The sequence below is a fragment of the Schistocerca serialis genome, chromosome 7, assembly GCF_023864345.2.
Source record: "Schistocerca serialis cubense isolate TAMUIC-IGC-003099 chromosome 7, iqSchSeri2.2, whole genome shotgun sequence".
NCBI classification, from domain to species: Eukaryota; Metazoa; Arthropoda; class Insecta; order Orthoptera; family Acrididae; genus Schistocerca; species Schistocerca serialis.
Window position 1 is genome coordinate 462,041,860 of NC_064644.1, and position 26,637 is coordinate 462,068,496.

The window sequence follows — 26,637 nt, forward strand, 5'->3', positions numbered from 1 at the left end:
AAAGACTGTAGCGAAGAAGGAAAAGACCAGTTTGTAGCCGGTCGTAGTGGCCGAGCGGATATAGGCCGCTACTGTCGCAGGTTCGAATCCTGCCTCGGGCATGGCTGTGTTGTCCTTAGGTTAGTTAGGTTTAAGTAGTTCTAGGGCACTGATGACCTCAAAAGTTAAGTCCCATAGTGCTCAGAGCCATTTGAACCATTTGAACCAGTTTGTAGATGGTAAGGCGATGGCCACTGCTTTCGGGATACCCAAGGAATAATCGTCACACATTACTTGGAAGAAAGCATAACCATAATTGGACCCTATTATAGACGGTTTGAAAATTGTGTTGGCTGAAGGAAGACGCCGGCCGGAGTGGCCGAGCGGATCTAGGCGCTACAATCTGGAACCGCGCAACTGCTACGGTCACAGGCTCGAATCCTGCCTCGGGCATGGATGTGTGTGATGTCCTTAGATTAGTTAGGTTTAAGTAGTTCTAAGGTGTTGGTTGTTAGTGTTTAACGTCCCGAAGTAGTTCTAAGTTCTAGGGGACTGATGACCTCAGAAGTTAAGTCCAAATAGCGCTCAGAGCCATTTTTTTTAAAGAAGACGAAGGTTGGCACGCAAAAATGTGCTCTTGCACCAGTACAATGCACCGAACATCAGCGATAAAAATTGTGACTATACATGAATTGGGTTTTGAATTGGTTCTTCATCCACCTATTCACTAGACGTAGTTCCAAATGACATTTTCCTGGTTCCTAAACTGAACCTTAGGCTTGCTGTGAAGAAATTTTCATGAAAAAGTGGTAATTGGAATCAGTTTATACACTCCTGGAAATTGAAATAAGAACACCGTGAATTCATTGTCCCAGGAAGGGGAAACTTTATTGACACATTCCTGGGGTCAGATACATCACATGATCACACTGACAGAACCACAGGCACATAGACACAGGCAACAGAGCATGCACAATGTCGGCACTAGTACAGTGTATATCCACCTTTCGCAGCAATGAAGGCTGCTATTCTCCCATGGAGACGATCGTAGAGATGCTGGATGTAGTCCTGTGGAACGGCTTGCCATGCCATTTCCACCTGGCGCCTCAGTTGGACCAGCGTTCGTGCTGGACGTGCAGACCGCGTGAGACGACGCTTCATCCAGTCCCAAACATGCTCAATGGGGGACAGATCCGGAGATCTTGCTGGCCAGGGTAGTTGACTTACACCTTCTAGCGCACGTTCGGTGGCACGGGATACATGCGGACGTGCATTGTCCTGTTGGAACAGCAAGTTCCCTTGCCGGTCTAGGAATGGTAGAACGATGGGTTCGATGACGGTTTGGATGTACCGTGCACTATTCAGTGTCCCCTCGACGATCACCAGTGGTGTACGGCCAGTGTAGGAGATCGCTCCCCACACCATGATGCCGGGTGTTGGCCCTGTGTGCCTCGGTCGTATGCAGTCCTGATTGTGGCGCTCACCTGCACGGCGCCAAACACGCATGCGACCATCATTGGCACCAAGGCAGAAGCGACTCTCATCGCTGAAGACGACACGTCTCCATTCGTCCCTCCATTCACGCCTGTCGCGACACCACTGGAGGCGGGCTGCACGATGTTGGGGCGTGAGCGGAAGACGGCCTAACGGTGTGCGGGACCGTAGCCCAGCTTCATGGAGACGGTTGCGAATGGTCCTCGCCGATACCCCAGGAGCAACAGTGTCCCTAATTTGCTGGGAAGTGGCGGTGCGGTCCCCTACGGCACTGCGTAGGATCCTACGGTCTTGGCGTGCATCCGTGCGTCGCTGCGGTCCGGTCCCAGGTCGACGGGCACGTGCACCTTCCGCCGACCACTGGCGACAACATCGATGTACTGTGGAGACCTCACTCCCCACGTGTTGAGCAATTCGGCGGTACGTCCACCCGGCCTCCCGCATGCCCACTATACGCCCTCGCTCAAAGTCCGTCAACTGCACATACGGTTCACGTCCACGCTGTCGCGGCATGCTACCAGTGTTAAAGACTGCGATGGAGCTCCGTATGCCACGGCAAACTGGCTGACACTGACGGCGGCGGTGCACAAATGCTGCGCAGCTAGCGCCATTCGACGGCCAACACCGCGGTTCCTGGTGTGTCCGCTGTGCCGTGCGTGTGATCATTGCTTGTACAGCCCTCTCGCAGCGTCCGGAGCAAGTATGGTGGGTCTGACACACCGGTGTCAATGTGTTCTTTTTTCCATTTCCAGGAGTGTATTTTGCAGAACTAAGGTGGAATAAGGGGAACCAGCCCGCATTCGCCGAGGCAGATGGAAAACCACCTAAAAACCATCCACAGACTGGCCGGTTCACCGGACCTCGACACAAGTCAGCGGGGCGGATCCGTGCCATGCTCCTTCCCACTCCGGAAAGCCGTGCGTTAGACCGCACGGTTAACCGGGCGGGCGAGTGTTATATGTACTTTCAGTATTCTCGAGCAGGATCGTTTTAGTGGTCCACCTGTTGTGGTGAAGGGTGGCATAATGTTGTAAGGACATACTGACCTACCAATCTTTCAAGGTGGTGCACTCACCGGTCAGTATTGCTGTGACGCTGTTCTTCTTCCACGTGTTCGTCTTTTCACGGGTGGACTAGACTCTGATTTCATTTTTACGGACGATAATGCGACCATGGCCGAGAGGTAGCGTCTTAGATTAGTAATCAAAGTGTTCTTGGTGTCAGGTTAAATCCCGCCATCGCTAAAATGTTAATTAAAAATCGTCAGCAATGGCGGCCGAAGACTTCCGGCATAAGAAGTCACCCTCATTCACACTTGTAAAAGAAGGTGGAGGAGCGGACAGAGGTTGAGGGAATTCTCTTGCCCTGGAAGTGGGAAACTGCCGAATCAACAGTGATCAACGGCATGAGGATGTAGAAGGCAATGAAAACTAATGCACTGAAGACACATAATGTGTTTTCACAGTGATGTGAACTGTAAGTGAAATGAGTGTCCATTCGCAAAGGATTCCGGAATAGTTCCCCATTCGGATTTCCGGGTGACCATGAGAAAAAAGACTGAATAACCAACGAAAGGATAACATTCTATGAATCAGGGCGCGGAATGTCAAAAGTTTGAACGTGGTAGCAAAGCTAGAAATCTGAAAATGGAAATGCTGGGGGCCAGTGAAATGAGATACAAAGAACACGAGGATTTCTGATCAGATGAATATAGTGTAATATCAGCAGCAAGAGAAAATAGCACAACAACAGTTAGATTCGTTATGAATAGGGAAGTATGACAGAGAGTGAGGTAATGTGAGCAGTTCAGTGATAGCGTTTTTCTGATGAGAATCGACAGCAAACCATCACTGATAACGATAGTTCAGATATACATGATGACGTTACAAACTGAAGATGAAGAGACAGAAAAAGTATATGAGGACACTGAACGGGGAATCTAATAGTCAAGGAGTATTTGAATGTGGTTGTACGGCAAGGAGTAGAAGAAAGAGTAACTGGAGAAAATGGGAATAATAATAGGAATGAGAGAGGAGAACTACTAATTGAGTTCTGCAATAAATATTCGTTAGCAATAGCAAATACTCTGTTCAAGAATCACAAGAGGAGGATATGTGCTTGGAAGAGGCTGGGAGATGCCAGAAGGTTTGAGTCAGATTATATCATGATCTGGCAGAGATTCCGAAATCATATGCTGGATTTAACTCGTAAATGTCTAAAAAGGGCCGTCATAGAACTTGGAGAGAAAAGCTTAGGTACAAGGAAGGTAACTGCGAAGAAACCATGGGTAACAGAATAACTACTTCACTTGATCGATGAAAGAATGAAGTACAAAAATGTCAAGTGAAATTTAGAAATTCAGAAATGCAACTCAATCAGGAATGAAATAAATAGAGAGTGCAATGAAACTAAGGCGAAATGGCTACATGAAGGAGATGGAGAAATCGAGAAAGAAATGGTTGTCGGAAGGACTGACTCAGTATATGGAAAAGTCAAAACAACATTCGATGAAATTAAGAGCAAGGGCGGTAATATTAAGAGTGCAGTAGAAATTACACTATCAAACGCAGAGGAGAGAGTGGATAGATAGAGAGAGCACATTGAAGGCCTCTATGAGGAGGAAGAAGAAACAAGCGTTGGTATAAAAGGTAAAGAGAATGCAGTACGAATCAGACTTAAAAGAGCTTTGGAAGACTCAAGATCAAAGAAGGCGGAAGCGATAGGTGACATTCCATTACAATTTCTGAAATCATTGAGGGAAGCTGCTACGAAACGACTGATGACGTTGATGTAGACTGAATGAGTCTGATGATGTATCATCTGACTTAAGGGAAAACACATCCACAAAGTTCCTTACGTTGCAAGAGCTGACAAATTCGACAATTATCGCACAATCAACTTAGCAGCCTTTGCATCCAAGTTCCTATCAAGAATCACATACAGAAGAATGGAAAAGAAAATTAAGGACGTGTTAGATTATGGTCTGTTTAACTTTAAGAAAGGTAAAGGCATCAAAAAATGGTTCAAATGGCTCTAAGCACTATGGGACTTAACATCTGAGGTCATCACTCCCCTAGACTTAGAACGACTTAAACCTAACTAACCCAAGAACATCACACACATCCATACCAGAGGGAGGATTCGAACCTGCGAACGTAGCAGCAGCGCGGTTCCGGACTGAAGGGACTAGAACCGCTCGTCCACAGCTGCCGGCTAAAGGCATCAGAATGGCAGTTCTGACATTGCGGTTGATAATAGAAGCAAGACTAAAGAAATATCAAGATACATTCATAGGATTTGTCAACTTGGAGAAAGTGTCGGACAATGCCAATTGGAGCAAGATGTTCGAAATTCTAAGAAAAATACTTATAGGGAGCTTATAGGGGAAGAGGGCTAATATAAAATATGTACAAGTGCCAAGAGGGAACAATAACAGTGGAAAATCAAGAACGAAGTGCTCGGATTAAAAGGCGTGTAAGTCAGTGATGTAGTCTATTCCATCTGAACATCGAAGAAATAACGACGAAAATAAAAGGAAGGTTCAAGAGTGGGATTAGAATTTAGGATGAAAAGATGTCAATTATGAGATTCAATGGTGACATTGCTATCATTGAAAATGAAGAGGAATTACAGTATATGCTGAAAGGAATGAATAGTCTAATGTGTACAGAATATGGTCTGAGAGTAAATCTAACAAATACGAAAATAATGAGAAGTAGCAGAAATGAGAACAGCGAGAAACTTAACATCAGGACTGGTGATCACGAAGTAGTTGATGTTAATGAACTGTGCTGCCTAGGCAGAAAAGCAACCCACGACGGACGGAGCAAGGAGGACATAAAAGGCACACATTGTCAAAAAGGACATTCATTGCCAAAAGAAGTGTACTAGCGTCAAATATAGACATTATTTTGAGGGAGAAATTTCCGAGGACGTACGTTTGTAGCACAGTATTGTGTGGTAGTGAAAGATGGACTGTGGGAAAACCGGAGCAGTAGTGTTACAGAAGAATGTTGAAAATTGGTTGGACTGATAAAGCAAGGAATGAGTAGGTCCTCCAGAGAATCGGCGAGGAAAGCAGTATATGGAAAACGCTGACAAGAAGAAGGGACAGGATACTAGAATAACTGTTAAGACATCAAGGAATAACTTCCACTGTATTACAGGGAGCTATAAAGGATAAAAACTGCGGAGGAAGACGGAGTCAAGAATACATCCAAGAAATAATTGAAGACATAGGTTGCAAGTGCTACTCTGGGATGAAGAAGTTGGCACAAGGCAGGAATTCGGGGCGGGCCGGATCAAACCAGTCAGAAGACTAATGACTGAAAAACAAAATGCGCAATAGAATTAGACTGCAAAAGTGGAGCAATTCTAGGAACAACGCGAGGATATTCCGTTAATAGAGTAGCCTGCCCGTTCCGTCACCTTAAATCCCATGGAGCACATATGTGGCGCGTTGAGAAGACGAATTAGCACTTCCACATGCACTAACAACCATGCACTACTTGTCAACAGCTCCGGTGGAGGAGCAGAGCCCCCTACAGCAACAACTCCTGATGCCAGCGTGGGAGCATGCAGTGCATGATTTCCATCTGTGGTGATCAAAAAACCCGTTAAGAAGCATGTCCCACCGTCGGTAATGCCCAGGAGACTATCATGAATCGCAGTAACGTCACTGTAATTATTTTCTTTGAATAAAATTGTTATTTCCGTTTGTTTCATTTTGTATTTCTCCCGGTTACCTTCTGTACTGTACTGCAGCACTTCCTTCTGTGTGCTGTACAAGTTTCGTTGCGCTATGTTATTTGACAGCGACACATCATGGGAAAGTTACTTTCATCCTTAAGTTTTGCACAGCGGTATTGAGCCGTGCGTGGCTCGTGTTCGTGCCATGTCTCATTTGACATCCTGTTTTTACTGTACTGCCACCTCGTTATGTTAATTTCAATTACTGGTGTCACTGAGTTGCCGCCTTGCTTGCCCGTGAGCGGGAGCAGCGGCGCTTTTCGGTATGAGCTTTGGCATATTATCTTTGCTGACTGCTATTACTTCCCGGTTGTCGTGTGTTCGGAGTTAGTGCGGGTCTGCCAGTGAGTTGGGAGCCGCCAGCAGTGCAGTTCGGACCTGGCAGTGTTTGACTTGGGACGGGTCAGAAGTTCAGTCGGGGCGCGGCTGCATTGAGGTCCTTACAGCCATGACTCGGCCGACAGTTGCCGATACTTGAGTGCAGATCACCTTGGTTGGTCGTCGGTCAGTCTTGTCGGACGACGTGTGTGTTGGCCGGCGATCGTTTATGGGTTGCCTGCGTGTGCCGACTCGTGATTCGTCCTTGTTATTGCACAGTCGCTGCCGTTAGTATTGTCTAGTTCTTCGTGCAAGTGTTCGTGAAACTGCGTGTAGCTTGTGGTGTCGACTGCTCAGTTACTGTAGTGCCGTCTCCGTGCAGATGTGTGGCAGTGGGTCGATTGGTGTGGAGCAGCTAGGAAATCTTCACGGGGCGTAGTTTGGCCGAGCCCGCTGGCAGCCTCTACCCTGTGTCGGAGTGTGTGGGGCTGTTCCCATTGCTACGAGGTCTGTGGCTCACCGACCCTGGACACGAAAGTTGAGTTTCGATTTAATTTTCCAGCAAGTCAGGACTGTTCACACTGTGCCGTTTGCTTCTCGTTGTTGGCTGTTCGGACATTCCCACGAGCAACAACGTGTGTGTTAGAGTTGGCGAAGGTTTAGCCACTGTCTGGTATAGTCTAACTGTATTTGGTTATTTGCAATTGAAGTGCACCAGCGGAATTTTCTGCCTTGTGGCCGTTAACGTTCGGTGACCTGCCTTGCCCGCTGACGTTAATTCAGGCACTGTCCTTTCCTCACCGTGTTGTCGCTGTCCAGCATGGTGTGTAGGTTGACAGCTTAATGTATGCTTGGTTGTGGGCGTCCATGCCTACTAAGTTTTGCATTGAACTCCCGGTCGTGTGCTGGTCGAGTGGAATGCAAGTTACCTTGTCGGTTGGTCCGTTTACTGTCTGTTGGTTGCGTTGTCGTCGGATTGAGAATGGTTGGGCCGACTGCCTGTCTACCCTTAGTGATCGTTAGCATTTCAAGAGCTGGCTGACACCCGAAACTTCTGAGTGCCGTTAGCTGCACTGCCTTTTCTTATTTTCTATTGCTTGTTTGTATGGCTCATAGCCGAAGTTTTTGAATTCAAGTTGAATTGTTTTTAGTGATGTTTTAAGTTTTGGACCTTCTGCCGCTTTAAGGTTAAATTTCCTTGCTTGTCAAGTGTTAGACTGTTTGGACCTTCAGCCTGATTAAAATATATTGCTTAAAGATAAAGCCCTGGGCCTTCTGCCTACTAAAAGTTTTTAGTTTTGTTATAAGTCATGGGCCTTCAGCCGTTTTAAAATTGAAGATCTTTGTCTTTCGAGCATGACTGTTTGGGGTCTTCAGCTTAATTGAAGAAGGCCGTCTGCCTTGTGTTTTTTTTTATTTAATTTTATCTTGCGTGTTAAATCGTCTTTAAATTAAGGTTGTTGCTTTTCAAGTGTTAGATTTTGGGGCCTTCAGCCAAATTGTAGATCTTACTTAACGTGAGGCCTTCTGCCTTCTAAATATTGTCTTTGGCGTCTGAATTTTGAGTTAATGCCTTCTAGTCTGTTTTATTTTTAAATTAAAGTGGTCGTACCCTTAAGGCATAAGATAGTGTGGCGTATTCAGCCGATAATTAAGTTCAAGAATTTTTACTGTAGTGTTTAGTCAAATAAATAAAGTTATGTGTTCGGAGTGTAACTGCCAGTGGCTCATTTTGGCCCCTTTTCACAGTTCCAGCTACCTGTCCTATCCTGCAGGTTTAGCAGGGCGTCTCAGGTATATTTTGACAGGTAAACTAAGTAGCATGTGGCTTTTGTTCCATGAGCTGACATAATAATAATTATTCGTATTTACGATACTTTGAACGTGGTGTAGATGCATGGTATGTATTGGACCAGTACGGTGGGTGCCGCAGGAGGCGTTCTTCGGGTTGTCAGGACAGCGTTCTGTTGTCTCACCTTGACGTAGTGGGTTTCAAGGGTCGGCGAGAGACTGCAGGAATCCGTCGGAGGTGAAGGTTGTTGCAGCGTTCGTAGAAACTCTTTATCATTCAACAAGCGAGAACGGATACATGTCCATGACCTCGTTCGGTGGCGCAGCTTCGCAGTAGAGATCAGTAACGTAGCGAGTACGAGTCTCATGTTACGGCTTGCATACTTGAAAAATCATGGTCCCGTTGTTACATCAGTGCTAACGGGGTTTCTTCATTCCCGCTGTAGTTCCGTGTGTATGGCTAATTTGAAAATTGTGGCGCTGCTGTCACTGCATACTCGTCGTCTCGTTGTCTCTTGATGAAGCATGCACGAGCGTAACTCTAGTTGTTACTTACTGTTAATACGGAAGGTGAGTACACGATCTGCTATCAAGGAACAGTGACAACGCGAAGTGATCGATTGCAGACATCAGATGGCCCTTAACAAATCTGCGTTTTGTAAGATTGTGAAGGATATAAGACGAAAACTTAATGATGCAAAATACAGGGTGAGCACCTAACATTACCGCTGGATATATTTCGTAAACCACATCAAATACTGACGAATCGATTCCACAGACCGAACGTGAGGAGAGGGGCTAGGGTAATTGGTTAACACAAATCATAAAAAAAGCACGGAAGTATATTTTTTAACACAAACCTAATTTTTTTTAAATGGAACCCCGTTAGTTTTGTTAGCACATCTGAACATATAAACAAATACGTAATCAGTGCCGTTTGTTGCATTGTAAAATGTTAATTACATCCGGAGATATTGTAACCTAAAGTTGACGCTTTAGTACCACTCCTCCGCTGTTCTATCGTGTATATCGGAGAGCACCGAATTACGTAGGGATCCAAAGGGAACGGTAATGGACCTTAGGTACAGAAGAGACTAGAACAGCACATTACGTCCACATGCTAACACCTTTTTACTGGTTTTTTTCACTGACGCACATGTACATTACCATGAGGGGTGAGGTACACGTACACACGTGGTTTCCGTTTACAATTATGGAGTGGAATAGAGTGTGTCCCGACATGTCAGGCTAATAGATCTTCAATGTGGTGGCCATCATTTGCTGCACACAATTGCAATCTCTTGCGTAATGAATGTCGTACACGCCGCAGTACATCTGGTGTAATGTCGCCGCAGGCTGCCACAATACGCTGTTTCATATCCTCTGGGGTTGTAGGCACATCACGGTACACATTCTCCTTTAACGTAACCCACAGAAAGAAGTCCAGAGGTGTAAGATCAGGAGAACTGGCTGGCCAATTTATGCGTCCTCCACGTCCTATGAAACGCCCGTCGAACATCCTGTCAAGGGTCAGCCTGGTGTTAATTGCGGAATGTGCAGGTGCACCATCATGCTGATACCACATACGTCGACGCGTTTCCAGTGGTACATTTTCAAGCAACGTTGGCAGATCATTCTGTAGAAACGCGATGTATGTTGCAGCTGTTTGGGCCCCTGCAATGAAGTGAGGACCAATGAGGTGGTCGCCAATGATTCCGCACCATACATTTACAGTCCACGGTCGCTGTCGCTCTACCTGTCTGAGCCAACGAGGATTGTCCACGGACCAGTAATGCATGTTCCGCAGATTCACTGCCCCGCGGTTTGTGAAACCCGCTTCATCGGTAAACAGGTAGAACTGCAACGCATTCTCTGTTAATGCCCATTGACAGAATTGCACTCGATGATTAAAGTCATCACCATGTAATTGATGATGTAGCGACACATGAAACGGGTGAAAGCGGTGACGATGCAGCATGCGCATAACACTACTTTGACTCAGTCCACCGGCTTTCGCAATGTTCCGTGTTCTCATGTGTGGGTTCATGGCAACAGCAGCTAACACACCAACTGCACCCGCTTCTCCTGTGACGGGACTGTTACGGACCCGTTTGCGTGCTACGACCATACCTGTTGCATACAGTTGGCGGTAGATGTTTTGCAATGTGCGGCACGTTGGATGGTCTCTGTCCGGGTACCGTTCTGCGTACACCCTGCAGGCTTCAGCTGCATTTCGTCGACACTCGCCATAGATGAGTATCATCTCCGCCTTTTCAGAGTTCGAATACACCATGGTCACAGTTCCTACAACACTACACTATCACAGACGTCTGGTAACACGGTGTACTACAGTTGGTCTGCGTGCGGAGACGAATGCAGAATAACAATAGCAGCAAGCGCTACATGCGGACACTGCGACAGCTAGACCAAACCACAACAGTAAACTACAGCCACACTGGTAAACACGGTCGTCATCGTAAACATGTCCCTGCAGATGCTGCTCGCTGACCGTGGCCCGTGTTTGCTACAACACGCAACTGAACGTCGGAGGTTTCAAGCGTCAACTTTAGGTTACAATATCTCCGGATGTAATTAACATTTTACAATGCAACAAACGGCACTGATTACGTATTTATTTATATGTTCAGATGTGCTAACAAAACTAACGTGGTTCCATTTTAAAAAAACGTAGGTTTGTGTTAAAAAAACATACTTCCGTGCATTTTTTAATGGTTTGTATTAACCAATTACACTAGCCCCTCTCCTCACGTTCGGTCTGTGGAATCGATTCGTCAGTATTTGATGTGGTTTACGAAATATATCCAGCGGTAATGTTAGGTGACTCACCCCGTATACAAATGCAGACGTGTACTATTACAGAAGAAATTTTATCTGGAATAAATTTCATGGCGTGCTTTACACGAAAAAGTACAAATTTCGTCCATTGCAAACACAATGATGGCTTTCTTGTTTATGCCACCTCCACCATGGGCAAACATATGTGCTGCGTCAGGCGTAAACTGGGTACAGACCAGCGTAAATGTGGTATCCACGTGAAAAAAAGCGCGCTATTTCTGTACTTATTTTGTCATAGGAACTTGTGTTTATGAACTGACAGCGTGTTGTGCAGCTTATTATTCATTTCTAATGTTAATTAATATTTTCTTACTTAATTTTGATAATGATTACTTTTTTCCTGTTATTTTTCTAGTTTTTTCTGTTTATGAGGGTGCTTTGTGTCTTTCTATTTTAGTTTCAATAATTCGATCACATGGTAACGATTTTTTAAAATTATTTTGGTTTATCTTTACGTTAAAGTATTTATTTATGACTATTTATTAATCCACCTTTGTTTATTAAAAATTGTTAATGGTTGGTTCATTATTTGATATTTCTGTCAAGTTTTATTTTTTAAATTTATTTTAATAATTAATCACACTTCATCCTCACGTAGTGTTTTCTGGTCCATTGAAAGTAACGCTTTGGAAGTGTGTAAATGTCAACGTAATTGTTGTACACTAGAATCGCCTGTGGCCAAAATTCGACCAATTGAGCAAGTGGACCAGATCTCTGATTGTATATTAAAAAGCAAAAAGTGATACGCTCCACGTAAAACTGTAAAATTTTATTGTCTCTCTTGCTCCTAAGCTTTCTGTCCCACCTGTTAGTATTCTTCTTCTAGGTATAGCCTAAAACAGATACAGTTTCCGTGCAATAAGGGACGTCGTAGCTATTCAGAATGAAGAAACTGAAAATTAGGAACACTTCAGATTTTGTGGTGACGGCGGCAAACGAACACGAAGTCAGTTCTGTTTATTCTTAGGCCAAAGTAAGGGAAAACACGACCGTAATAAACAACATTTGTTGACCCCGACGAATTCGTTACTAAATTTCGTTTTCCACAGATGACAACATCAACGAAATAACAGTTGCGGCACTGTAGCTGCCCATTATATGTGTGTAATTGCAACTGAACCATCTATAACATTAAATCATTAGCGTCCCTAGAATGAGATTTCACGCTGTTACTTAAGTGTCTCGTTTGTAGCACAGTACCCGACTGGTACGCGTGGCAGTTTGTAGCAGGTCGGATGTGGCGTCAACCGCATGACTTCGGGATGTTAAGTGGAATGCCCTGTTCCGAATTTTCTTGGCGTCGCTGTAATCCGCAACAGCAATTTATAGTCATCCTATTCATGGTACTTTTCCGTATTTTGAAAACTGTGCCCATATTTGGTGCTTGTGACCCCTAAAGAACTATAGCAACTGTAGATGTTGAGTGTTTCCTTGAAATGTCACTTCGTATTCTTGTCCCAACGTAGATATGCTTAAGTTCAAATGGCTCTGAGCACTACGGGACTCAACTGCTGAGGTCATTAGTCCCCTAGAACTTAGAACTAGTTAAACCTAACTAACCTAAGGACATCACAAACATCCATGCCCGAGGCAGGATTCGAACCTGCGACCGTAGCGGTCTTGCGGTTCCAGACTGCAGCGCCTTTAACCACACGGACCATGTGTAAGTACTTGTACTGAGTAGACACCAGCCAAATCAGTGTTTGTGTTCTCTCTGTATACTTATTTATTAATTTAACATTATCTGATCAGGACCAGGATTCCACACACACAGTGTATCGTACATCATAGTTATCTAAGAACATAACAGTTTTTGTACGACATCTAGGATTAGAACCAGTCGAGTGTCTCCATTGGCGGTGTGAGTAAATTATACTGATTATGTACTGAAAAAGTTAATACTGGATTTACTTGTACTACTGCAACTGCAGCATCTTATAGTGATAGTAATAATAAAATGACAATAATTGTGACGTTAATGACAATTATAATAGTGGCAGATAAATGAAGAATTTATATGCCTAGTGAGTTCAGGGAAAAGGAAATTCAACGAGACTTCATGAGCTAAGAATACTGGGAAGATCATTTTGGAATGAGGGGTGTACAAAGGTTTACGAGAGCGTATAGGGAATTGGTAGTCTTATTGTTGCTTTAGAAGGTAGATCATTGCCTGTCTTCCGAGGCTGCGGAAGTTACTTAGTTCTCTAACATAACGTAGGCTGTTATTCCAGAGTCGTGATCACGCTACTGAGAAGGATGTCTAGAAGGTGACTGAACGATGGAGTTTGACAGAAGGGATTTGGTTCCGACGGGAACGGTTCTTTCCGCTGTGTTCTTAAGGCCGAGCAGAGCACTGATACGACAGAAGAGGACGCAGATAGTTTGCAAATTTTTGCGATTGTCTGAACGCTGCCGGGATAGCTGTTTATGTTACGGTGAAGTGAGATCAAAAAGTCGAACATGACAGGTATCATAAACAAAGGCATTCATAAGCAATTGCAGGCGCCTTGAGCTTTCCTGAGAAAAGCCTTGCAGGATAACATTGCTGTTATCTTTTTTTCTTTTTTTTTCTTTTTTCTTTATTGTACTTCAATTCCCCATCGGGGCGGGCTAGCAGCAGCATATGCGCTGCTCTTCAGCCAAAAGACATAGAACAAACAATAGAAGACATTTAAAAATAACAAAGGAGAGAATATGGTGAACATAGATATAAAAAAGGGGGAACATCATGGAAGGCAATAGACAAAAAAACGGGGTGACCTTAAAATGGAGATAAAAAACTGTTAAAACTGTTGAAAAGTAACACACACAAAAAGCCACACACTGTGACAATTAAAAGAACACAAGGCACAGTATGACTGGAGCATAAAAGGTATCGACGGATGGCGTAGCACATAACAAACACTGACGGCGAACCGCAAGGCAGTACACAATTAAAATCACACCTCTTGATGCAATGGAGAAACAGCACTAAACACAACACTGATGTGGCACACTGACGATGATCAAAACAGAGGATCTGCCAGGCGCTAGGAGATGAGGGAGACCGGAAGAAGGGAGGGAGGGGAAGAGATGCAGGAGATGAGCGGGGGGCACACTGAAGAGGGCCAGGTAGGGAGGAATGTGGGAAGGAAAGAGGCAAGTATGGGGTGCAGGGTCTCAGGGGAGGGGGGTGGAAGGAGGAAAATCCGCTCTGAGAGAAGGAGGGAAGAGGAAAAAGGGGGCCCTGGGGAGGGGGGGGGACAAGGCCAGGTTATAGTTGGAAGGAAGGGTAGATGTCACGGCGAAGTTCGTCATCCGGGAGGGGGAGGCGTTGGAAATTGCCCTGATGAAGGAGATGGAGGGTGTGGAGGTGGGGAGAGGGAGGGATACAGCGATAGAGCCACGGCAACGGGCGGGGGGTGGAGAGGAAGGAGGAAACCAGAGGGTGGGGGGGGATCAAGCCTGCGACAATGTAAAGGATGCGGAGATGTTGGAGGAACAGGAGGAGGTGGGGGAAGGGGATCAGTTCATACAGGAGCCGTGTGGGGGAAGGAAGGCAGATACGGAAGGCAAGGCGGAGAGCATGGTGTTCAAGGATTTGGAGGGCCTTGTAAAAGAGAGTGGGGGCGGAGATCCAGGCAACGCTGGCATAACAGAGGATAGGATGGATGAGGGATTTGTAGGTGTGGAGGATGGTAGAAGGATGCAATCCCCATGTCCAGCCAGACAGGAGTTTCAGAAGGCGGAGGCGGGAGTGGGCTTTCTGCTGGATGGTCTGGAGATGAGGGTCCAGGTGAGGTGTCGGTTGAGGGTGAGGCCAAGGTATTTCAGGGTGGGGGTGAGCTGGATGGGACGACCATAAAGGGTGAGGTAGGAATCATGGAGGCGAAAGGAGCGGGTGGTGCGGCCTATGATGATTGCTGGATTTTGGAGGGGTTGAGACGGAGGAACTACTGGTTACACCAAGTGGTGAACTGGTTAAGGTCGGTTTGGACGGTACGCTGAGACCATTGAAGGGTAGGATAGAGAGCCAGGAAGGCGGTGTCATCAGCATACTGGAGAAGGTGGACTGGTGGGGGTGGCTTGGGCATACCAGCTGTATACAAGAGATAAAGGAGAGGGGAGAGGACAGAACCCTGGGGGACGCCAGCTGTGAGATAAAAGATACGGGAGTTGGTGTTGTGGAGGGTGACATAGGAAGGACGGTGCGAGAGGAAGGAAGCGACCAGACGGACAAAACTGATAGGCAGGGCGTAGGTTTGGAGTTCAAAGAGGAGACCGGGATGCCATACACGGTCGTAGGCATTTTGGAGGTCAAGGGAAACAAAAATGGCAGAGCAACAGGAGTTGAGCTGGAGGGACAGAAGGTGAACAAGGTTGAGGACTTGGTCTTCAGCAGAGAAGGAGGGTTGGAAGACACACTGGGTAAGGGGGAGGAGGTGGTGTTGAGCAAGGTGCTGATGGATACGGTGGGAGAGGATGGATTCAAGGACCTTACTGAAGACGGAGGTGAGGCAGATGGGACGATAGGAAGAGGTGGCAGAAGGGGGTTTGTTGGGTTTGAGGAATAAGAGGATGCCGGAGGTCTTCCACAGGTCAGGGTAGAACCCAGTAGACAGGATGACATTATAGAGATGGGCGAGGACAGTCAGGAAGGAATATGGGCTTTCTCGAAGGTGACGGTAGGTGACACAGTCCTTACCAGGGGCCGTGTTGCGCTGTGCTGTGATGGGAGTGTTTATGTTGGAGGGGGGCAACTGCCCCAAGTACTGGAGACTAGGAGCAAGTGGAGCGACCGAGGTATCGGCACATTCCATGATGGTGGGGAAAAGAGAATAATGCAAGTGGGGGATCATCGGGGATGGAGAAGACCTCGGAAAGGTGGGAAGCGAAGTGGTTGGCCTTACTGAGGTTGTCAGGAAGGGGGCGATCGTTATGGAGAAGGGGGTAGTGGGGAGTGGAAAGGGAACCAGTAAGGCGATGGAAGGCGAACCAGTACTTGGAGGAGTTGAGAGGGTGGCGTTGAGTCATGTGCAGGTCTGGCGCCAGTCTCGGCCTTTCATTGCTGTAATAAGGATCCATACGTGTCGCTGTATTTGCCGGTGGCGTTGGAGTGTATCCCTGTCACGAGTGCACAGGAAGGAGCGATAGAGGCGGCGGGATTCACGAAGGAGGACAGCCCGCGGAGGGAGAGTGGGAAGGTGTGGGTGGATGGTTTTATAGGAACATGGGCCTCCACAGCGTCAGTAATTACGTTCTGAAGGAAGGACAAGGCGTGGGTCATGTTGTCAGGATGGCGATAGGTAGGAGGGTGGCTTTCGACCTGGGTGGAGATGGAGTCCTGGTAGGCATCCCAGTTGGCATGCTGGTAGTCATGGACAACCTTGGGAGGGGGGCGGTGAGCAGACATTATGGTGAGATGGACAGGGAGGTGATCGCTACCTGTGGGGTCAAGAACGGCGACAGCGATACGCCCAAGGAGGTTGGCCGAGGCAATGACAGCATCGGGGGTGGTGTCACTTTCGGGTCGGGTGTGCTGGGGAAGGGGAAGAAGGTCACCTTGGATTGTGATGCCACCACCAAAGGGCACCAGGAGTGCGGCTATGGATGTTGAGGTCGGCGGCAATCTCATAGGTGGAGAAGGTGCGGTCAATGTGCGAGATGAAGTCATAACGAAGAGGAGCAGGGATGGTGGCACAGGTAATGTTGAGGGAGGTGAAGAAGACGCTAAGGATAAGGTGTTCAGTGGGGTCATTGAGGAGAGGTTTTGGCCGGACGGGGATATGCTTAAGGTGGCCAATTGCGACTCCACCCTGCGCACGAGGACCAGGAGCGTCAGTGCGGTGGAGGATATAGGGAGAGGTACGTATAGAATGGTGGGGCTGGTGAAAGGTTTCGTTCAAGAGGAAGGTGTCGACCTGGTGGTGGGAGAGGGTGTGCATGAAGAGGTATTTGTTGGAGCGGAAGGAGCGGATGTTCTGGAAGAGGATGCGATACTCGTGCCGCGCCATGGCGGGAAGGAGGGGGGAAGAGAGGGAAATTGCTGTTATCATCAACTGGTGGTATAAATCTTTTTCAGGTCGAGAGGAAAGAGCTTGTTATATTTTTGTAGGGCACAGAATGATGCTGATGCCTTCTTGGACTTAACAGTTACATATTCAGTCCAATTCAGATTTGCATCTACACTACTCGCCATTATAATTGTTACAACACGAAGATGCCGTGCTACAAACGCAATATTTAACCGGCAGGAAGAAAATGCTGTGATATGCAAATGATTAGCTTTTCAGAGCATTCACACATGGTGGCGACACCTACAACGTGCTCACATGAGGAAAGTTTCCAACCGATTTCTCATACACAAACAGCAGTTGACCGGCGTTGCCTGGTGGAACGTTGTTGTGATGCCTCGTGTAAGGAGGAGAAATGCCTACCATCCCATCACGTTTCCGACTTTGATAAAGGTCGGATTGTAGCCTATCGCGATTGCAGTTTATCGTATCGCGACATTGCTGCGCGCGTTAATCGAGATCCAATGACTGTTAGAAGAATATGGGATCGGTGGGCTCAGGACGGTAATACGGAACGCCGTGCTGGATCCCAACGGCCTCGTATCACTATCATTCGAGATGACAGGCATCTTATCCGCATGGCTGTAGCGGATCGTGCAGCCACGTCTCGATCCCTGAGTCAATAGATGGGGACGTTTACAAGACAACAACCATCTGCACGAACAGTTCAACGACGTTTGCATTAGCATGGACTATCAGCTCGGAGACCATGGCTGCGGTTACCCTTGACGCTGTATCACAGACAGGAGCACCAGTGATGGTGTACTCAACAAAGAACCTAGGTGCATGAATGGCAAAACGCCACTTTTTCGGATGAATCCAGGTTCTGTTTACAGCATCACGAAGGTCGCATCCGTGTTTGGTGACGTCGCGGTGAACTCACTTTGGAAGCGAGTATTAGTCATTGCCATACTGGCGTATCACCCGGCGTGATGGTATGGGGTGCCATTGGTTACACGTCTCGGTCACCTCTTGTTCGCACTGACGGCAGTTTGAACAGTGGACGTTAAATTTCAGATGTGATACGACCCAAGGCTCTACCCTTCATTCGATCCTTGCGAAACCCTACATTTCAGCAGGATAATGCACGACCGCATGTTGCAGGTCCTGTACTCAACGACGAACCTGGGCGCACGAATGGCAAAGCGTCATTTTTTTCGGATGATTCCAGGTTCTGTTTACAGCATCATGACGGTCGCATCAGTGTTTGGCGACCTTTCTGGATACAGAAAATGTTAGACTGCTGCCCTGGCCAGCACATTCTCCAGACCTCTCACCAATTGAAAACGTCTGGTCAATGGAGGCCGTGCATCTGGCTTGTCACAATACGCCAGTCACTACTCTTGATGGACTGTGGTATCGTGTTGAAGCTGCATGGGCAGCTGTACCTGTACAGGCCATCCAAGCTCTATTTGACTCAAAGCCCAGGCGTATCAAGGCCGTTATTACGGCCAGAGGTGGTTGTTCAGGGTACTGATTTCTCAGGATCTATGCACCCAAATAGCGTGAAAATGTAATCACATGTCAGTTCTAGTATAATATATTTGTGCAATGAATACCCGTTTATCATTTGCATTTCCTCTTGGTGTAGCAATTGTAATGGCCAGTAGTGTATTATGGTTGCTAGATTCTTTGCTGAAGGAGAGTACTTGATATTTGTCCCATTTAAGGTTAAAGATTTCCGATATTTCTGGATGAAGTGTCTGGAATGACCCACTAGTACTGCTTTGGTTTCTGATGGATTGAGCTATAACTCTATATCCTGTGCTTATCTTGACAGTGCAGACAGCACAGTATAGTGATTCTTGCCAGCTGTCTTGAGGTTTATAGGTACGCTGACTTCGACAGAGGGGAGGCTGCAGACGAGTGACGGTTTCGTTCCTTTGGCAGGCGCAGCGCGGCGGCTTCAGCCTGGAGACGGAGCGCGGCCCGACGCTGGTGACGAGCCGGCTGACGGTGGCCGGCGTCACCGAGGCGGACAGCGGCCGCTACACTTGTCGCCCGCCCGGAGCGCGGCCCGCCACTGTCTCCCTCACCGTCATGCTGGGTGCGTCCTCAACACCTCAACTACTCACTCACTGTTTTGTCGTGTTTTAAGTCCTCCTTACAAGGGAGGTCTGTCGGCTCTAACAGGAATTTGGTGTTCCAATTAGAAGGTTGCAAGCCATCTTGCTTGCATCCTACCATTTATATGCTAAATTCATCTGCCCCTTGACACGACTGGTGCGAGACAGTTAGTTTCATCGTGTTGAAAATTTCATGACGTTATTTAATATTGGGGAATGTGTTTTGTAAAAGGCAGTGGTTGTCGGTCGAGGCTTGTAGTTCGGGAGACCACTAGGCATTCGTAGGCTTTATGTAAGTCTGCAGGCTTTCGTGGCCGTTGTCACTGAAGTTAAAATATTCTGGGTTATTAGGCCGCGTCATGTTTCTTCTAAAATATTCGACGTTTCGACCCCTCTGCTGGGATCTTCCTCAGGATCTTTTGGTGACCACTACTGCTAGAACACTGTCAGAGAGGAGTGTCGCGTCCACTTATAAAGGCGGGGTTTTCTGGCGTTCGTGCCGGAGTAGTGGTAGTATTGGTTAAAATTCATATGGCTGCCATTGGTGGGCCATAGTCATAGGTTAATGCAGAAGAAGTGGCGTTGGTAGCTCATCTCCTGTGGATACCATTGGCGGTCACCGTCATTGGACAGGAAGGCACTATTCCACACACATGCTGGAGAAGGGTTATTGGTTGAAATGCCTGATACCGCTATTGGTTGGTCGTCATCAGTGGCTAGATTCGAGACGGGCAGACCAAGAGAGGGGGGAATCTTTACCCAAAATATTGTTGTCCGCCGAGGTGACTTGCAGCGCGTTGTTTATGCCGCTCACACGGTTGAAATTCCTAAGAATGCAATTAACTTCAATAGAGAGGTCGGCTATAGGCTTCCGGCATCGTGGCTCCCCGCCATCAAGGAAGTAAATACGCGGTGTGTGAGCGGCATAAACAACGCGCTGCAAGTCACCTCGGCTGACAATAATATTTTGGGTAAACATTCCCCCTCTCTCGCTTTGTCCGTTTCGAATCTAGCCACTGATGACGACCAACCAATAGCGGTAGCAGGCATTTCAACCAATAACCCTTCTGCAGCATGTGTGGAACAGTGCCTTTCTATCCAATGACGATGACCGCCAATTGTATCCACAGGAGATGAGCTATCAACGCCCCTTCTTCTGTATTAGCCTATGACTATGACCCACCAATGGTAGCCAGATGTATTTTAACCAATACTATCACTTCTCCAGCACAAACGCCAAAAAATTCCCCCTTTATAAGTGGACGCGACACTCGTCTCTGACAGTGTTCTAGCAGTAATGGACACTAAAAGATCCTGAGGAAGATCCTAGCAGAGGGGCCGAAACGTCGAAAATTTTAGAAGAAACTTGACGCGACCTAATAACCCAGAAGATTTTAACTTTAGTTAAATACATTCGTAGGCTTTGTTTCGGCTTGCGCGCGTCCGGGAGTCACCTGACAGGGCTCGCGGAACTCCTCCGTCAACGGGGTTCACTGTATTCCGCACGGTTCGGCTCTGTAGAAGATAGTTTCAAGCACTGCGTGCCACCTGATAGTTTTTGGTGAGAAATCGCGTCTTGGAATGTGTGGGCTTTCGCATTGGAAAGAGGAACCTCACAGAGTTCACGTCACGTTGATAAGGCTCCTGGGTATTCAGAAGTGTACAGACAACTCTTTGATTCGCCCATCGCTTACCGACGTCAGACAGAAATTTCTACAACCAGCTGGCGCGTATCGAGATATTCTGTGTTGGGAATTTATCAAAGACGCTGTTTTTACGCTGTTGGCGAGGAAAGTAACCAGCCGAGCCGGGAGCAGGAACAGGTGAAAACGGACACTCTGGGTTCGGGGATATGGAAGATTAAAGGTCGCTGGTTTTAGAAACCGAGAACTGTAACTTCAGACGTTGGATGCGACTTCACGGCGTCGTCGTCCCGACGAGGGTGATTCTGCCTCTTCACATGCGACCAAGCACGGCCGACTTATTGGAATAGCAGATTGGTGGGTGAGAATACGCTTCATCATCTACGATAGATGGGCGTTCATGTTCGCAAAAAGGGACGTACCGTTAATCCTCGTACCAGTATTATCATTGCTTTCATTTACTATTGTCATCCACTGGAGCAACTAAAACTTTTGGTGGGTTGCATTCGTATTAGTAATTGATTGTGCAGCTAGGATACGGTGGTGCTTTCTCAATTGCTTCATACCTTTATTGCAATCACTTTTTCTTTTTGGCACATCACTGAATCTTATTGTTTTGAACATAATAAAACATCAGTTTAATTGTAATTCTGTTTCATTAAAAGTAACTTGTAGTTTCCTTCAGTTAATAATAATAATAATTATTATTATTTTTCGATCGAGTGAAAATACTCATTCAGTAGGGTTTTATGACAATGTCTCACCTTAGGGTCATTTCTGAGACATAAATTCCGCAGAGAAATTAAAATTTAACATGAAATCTTAAGGGGTCTGTGACGGAGTCTCTGCAGTTACATTATTCCGGTACGATTTCGCATCGAGACACCGTGGTGTTTTGCACTTTGTTCTCAAAAGCTTTACGTACCACTGTGATTCGGGTGATTGAAGCATCAGACTGCATTACTGTTAGTTTCCCCTCAATCGGACTTTATAAATGTACGTAAGGTTCCTCAAAAAAATGCACGAAACAAAATGCAGAATCACGATACGCACATTTGACGAAAGCAATATCTGGACAGTACATAGAATCACATTCTCGACAGCAAACTCAAATGCCATTTGAATCACATTGTTTCATTCAGCAACATGTATGGGAATACTGTACCCAGCCGCTTGCCAGAAATATTGAAGCATAGGCTGACATATTGGAGCAGACACGTGGTTGTAAGGATTAGAATGTATTTTCATTATGAGAATTGCATTTCTTAATATTTTATATCACTGGAAAAAATATACATCCAAAGGTTGTACGTATTTTGTTATTTTTGGCGGAATGATCATGCATTTAGTGTCTTTACCCGAAAATGAATCATTTAGTAGTGTTGTATCCCTGTGAGCATTCCAAGAATCCCAAAGTAGTGGACACTTATTGTTGTTTACGACATTGCCATTAACAACATTCCAACATTCACGGAAGAGGATTTTCAACAGTCTTTTGACATTTTCTCACTTGTGGTAGCCTCTAAATGTATGTTTGTTGGAAGATTATCTTTAATAGCCCTTTTAACTTTAAGGCCGAAAGCTTTCCCCTGAAGATAAATATACAGTTTCCTGTTAGGTGTCCAGTAATTAAAGGTCAAACATCTACTGTGTAACTGTGAACTGTATTGTATGCAGACTGGACCAAGGCAGTTATTGATTTATTTCTTTTTTAAGATAGTGTGGCATCAGAAGTCAGTTCCTAATTAAGCCTGTACTGATCAGCGTTGCAAATGCAGTGTTAATGTATTGCGAATTTGCAATATTCTGGTTTAATTCTTCTTCAAAATGGACCTGAGAGCGGCGTATATCTTGATCTACCTGTACATCTCTGTGACTAGTTTGTATGTGGAGAATTCGGTATCCTTTCTTGAGACCTGCTATGAAAAATGTTGGACATTTAAACTTTTGTGCCCAGTTTCGCTTGCTTTCTGTATTGCCCAAAATTTCAAGTGCCAGTAACAGACACGTTTTCCTTCATCTCTTGTTATGTCAAATTGGGATAGAATGTGTTGCTACACCTCTAATTCTTTACTGCCGTTTTTCAACTAAATGGATGTTCATTATATTTTCATGGTTGATAAACTTTTTACACATGGGTGCCTCTTCAATAACGGACTGTAATTCGCAACTTCTAAGTGGAGCTATATGATAATCGTGAATACGTTCAATACGTGCCTCCGAAAACTTTCTAAAAATACTAACAATATCGGATTTCTTTCCTGGTGGATGTTCAGAATCATCAGCACTTTTTTCTTCTCTTTGTGGAGTACTGTTTCCGTCATTGCCAGTAACAATCTTGAGCATTAATCAGATTCTCATCTGTAAAGTTGTTTTCTTCGGCCACTATCCCATTCAATGTAAATTCAGTTGAGAAGTCAAATGAATATTATTGTTTCTGGAGAATCAGATCCACCGAAAACTTTGCGAAAGTGTCATAATTCTGTCATACACCTTCTCCGTTGGATAACACCTTCTTAACTTGGATGCTACAATAATTTAAATATTCCAGACATTAATGGTTTCATTCAGTTTTGCTGTATATTCATGGCAATACCGACACACGCATACTAAACACGTCAACCACTTGCTGACTTAACTAATTTACTGGCATGCTAACCCTTCCTCCAAAATTGCAAGCGCTGTTTTGAACAAGCGAAGAGCAACACAGTCACCCGTTGTTGCAGGCATGGTTCTAAATGTGGGATGCGTCAGCATGCAAATCTTTAACTACAAATTCATATTCGAGCCGAGAGACGTCTCTTGATGCTGCTTCTACAGGCTGATTCCGTGATGATGTTCCAATCTTTCAGAGAATCTGGAGAAGAGTAAATGTGTCAATTTGATGTAAGAGACCCCAGCCCAGAAACGACCGAATAGCAAGCTATAAGTGAAAGTCTACTCACTTTCCGCCTTAGACTCGCGCAGCGCTAAAACTAAGGGTGTCAACCTTCGGAACCTCATCAGTACGTGTAGAATTTCCGCTGAATACTCCCCAGTACACTTGTTGACGGAATAGTAACGGTGCACCTAACGTGTTGTCAAAGGAACCGAAAATCCTACGTCTAAGGCACAATAATATTGAGTTCTGTTTACACACTCAATTTTCAAAAGCTGCTACATGTACAACAGTTGTTAAAAATCGCATCCCCCAGTGTAAATGCAGACATGGCATCGTTTCACAAAGGTACCCGTTCTAACACCCACGATGTCGTCTGAACAGTGAGGCAGGCAGCCAGAATTCCTGAAAGGAGATCGTCCCCAGTCTCGACAGGCGTCTCGTACACAAGACTTTTCAAATGGTCCCATGAGAAGAAATCAAATGGGGGAGAACAGATGCATTGTCTCATTCGCTTTTCATTGAACGCCTGAACCGAGGATGTTCACGACCCCTCAGTACAAAGGGGAGTGAGGCTCCATCGCCTTCGAACCACAACCGTTGATTAATAAGAAGTGGAATATGTTACAGGAACCGAGATAATACGACCGATAATCACTGTGTACACTGGCGCATTTGAGTGGGGAGGGAAAAGAAACGGGCCTAGTACGTAAGAATTGATTATGCCTGCCCAAAAATTGACTAACAATCTGTGTTAATGACTCTTCACAGCTGTAACATGGGGATTCTAATCACCTCAAACATAACCATTGGGACTATTTAGCATTCCAGCTCTAGTGAAACAGTCTTCATCCGTGAAAAAGACATATGCACTAAAGTGAGGAGCGACTGTACGACCGTGTAAGAACCACTGGCTCAACACGACACGAAGTCCAATGCCAGCAGGAGTCAAATCGCACTCTTTCTAGAGATGGTAGGGATGGTGCTGCACAGTACTCTGCGAAACATTCATTTCACGTGGAAGTGATTGAGCGGTTATTCCAGTCGCTTCATCCACTCGAGAAAGCGCTGCGTTTTCTGAGTCGGGAGTCCATGTAGTTCGTCGTCCTCCTCCGTCCGTGTTTCACTTAACCGTTCCAACTGTCTTGTAGCCATGGTGTGAGCTGGATGTCGCCTACGCGGATATGTGGTCTTCTACAACCTTTCTGCTCCTCTGCTGCTTTCATCTGCGTGCCCATGCACGAAAACCATGTCTGCAAGTTCCATCAACCGGGTACACCTACATTTGGTTAGTGTTGGCCAATGATAGTACTTCAACTTATAAACACAGTCTTACGGTCTGCAGTCTACTACAGTACAGACATTGTACACCAGGATTGCTCATGTCAGTACACAGAATGCCATTATCTGAATGACAGTATATCCCAGCCTCTATACCCAAGTTGCAGAATTTTGAAACACGTATTATGTCGAGTATAATGACTTTTCTGGAGGCTAGAAATCTACTTCGTCGTGCGGTTCCAGGCGCTTCAGTCTGGAACCGCGAGACCGCTACGGTCGCAGGTTCGAATCCTGCCTTGGGCATGGATGTGTGTGATGTCCTTAGGTTAGTTAAGTTTAATTAGTTCTAAGTACTAGGCGACTGATGACCTCAGAAGTAGAGTCGCATAGTGCTCAGAGCCGTTTGAACCATTTTTCTACTTTGTAGGAATCAGCATGGGTTTCGAAAAAGACGATCGCGTGAAACCCAGCTCGCGCTATTCGTCCACGAGACTCAGATGGCCATAGACACAGGTTTCCAAGTAGATGCCGTGTTTCTTGACTTCCGCAAGGCGTTCGATACAGTTCCCCACAGTAGTTTAATGAACAAAGAGCATATGGACTATCAGACCAATTGTGTGATTGGATTGAAGAGTTCCTAGATAACAGAACGCAGCATGTCATTCTCAATGGAGAGAAGTCTTCCGAACTAAGAGTGATTTCAGGTGTGCCGCAGGGGAGTGTCGTAGGACCGTTGCTATTCGCAATATACATAAATGACCTTGTCGATAACATCGGAAGTTCGCTGAGGCTTTTTACAGATGATGCTGTGGTATATCGAGAGGTTGTAACAATGGAAAACTATACTGAAATGCAGGAAGATCTGCAACGAATTGACGCATGGTGCAGGAAATGGCTATTGAATCTCAATGTAGACAAGTGTAATGTGCTGCGAATACATAGAAGGAAAGATCCTTTTCATTTAGCTACAGTATAGCAGGTCAGCAACTGGAAGCAGTTAATTCCATAAATTATCTGGGAGTAGGCATTAGGAGTGATTTAAAATGGAATGATCATATAAAGTTGATCGTCGGTAAAGCAAATGCCAGGCTGAGATTCATTGGAAGAATCCTAAGGAAATGCAATCCGAAAACAAAGGAAGTAGGTTACAGTACACTTGTTCGCCCACTGCTTGAATATTGCTCAGCAGTGTGGGATCCGTACCAGATAGGGTTGATAGAAGAGATAGAGAAGATCCAACGGAGAGCAGCGCGAAAGCGTTACTGAGATGATAGATAAACCCCAGTAGAAGACTTTGCAGGAGAGACGCTCAGTAGCTCGGTACGGGCTTTTGTTGATGTTTCGAGAACATACCTTCACCGAGGAGTCAAGCAGTATATTGCTCCTTCTTACGTATATCTCGCGAAGAGACCATGAGGATAAAGTCAGAGAGATTAGAGCCCACACAGAGGCATACTGACAATCTTTCTTTCCACGGACAGTACGAGACTGGAATAGAAGGGAGAACCGATAGATGTACTCAAAGTACC

The 26,637-nt window shown here is 45.9% G+C and overlaps 1 protein-coding gene across 1 annotated transcript in view; it reads left to right on the forward strand.

Annotated features, from left to right (window-relative positions):
* Window positions 1–26,637, forward strand: part of LOC126413147 (lachesin-like) — a 669,513-nt gene that overhangs the window by 578,612 nt on the left and 64,264 nt on the right. The window contains exon 5 of the mRNA XM_050083041.1: window positions 19,131–19,287. Coding sequence (XP_049938998.1) covers window positions 19,131–19,287 — 157 coding nt within the window. The remainder of the gene's footprint in view (window positions 1–19,130; window positions 19,288–26,637) is intronic.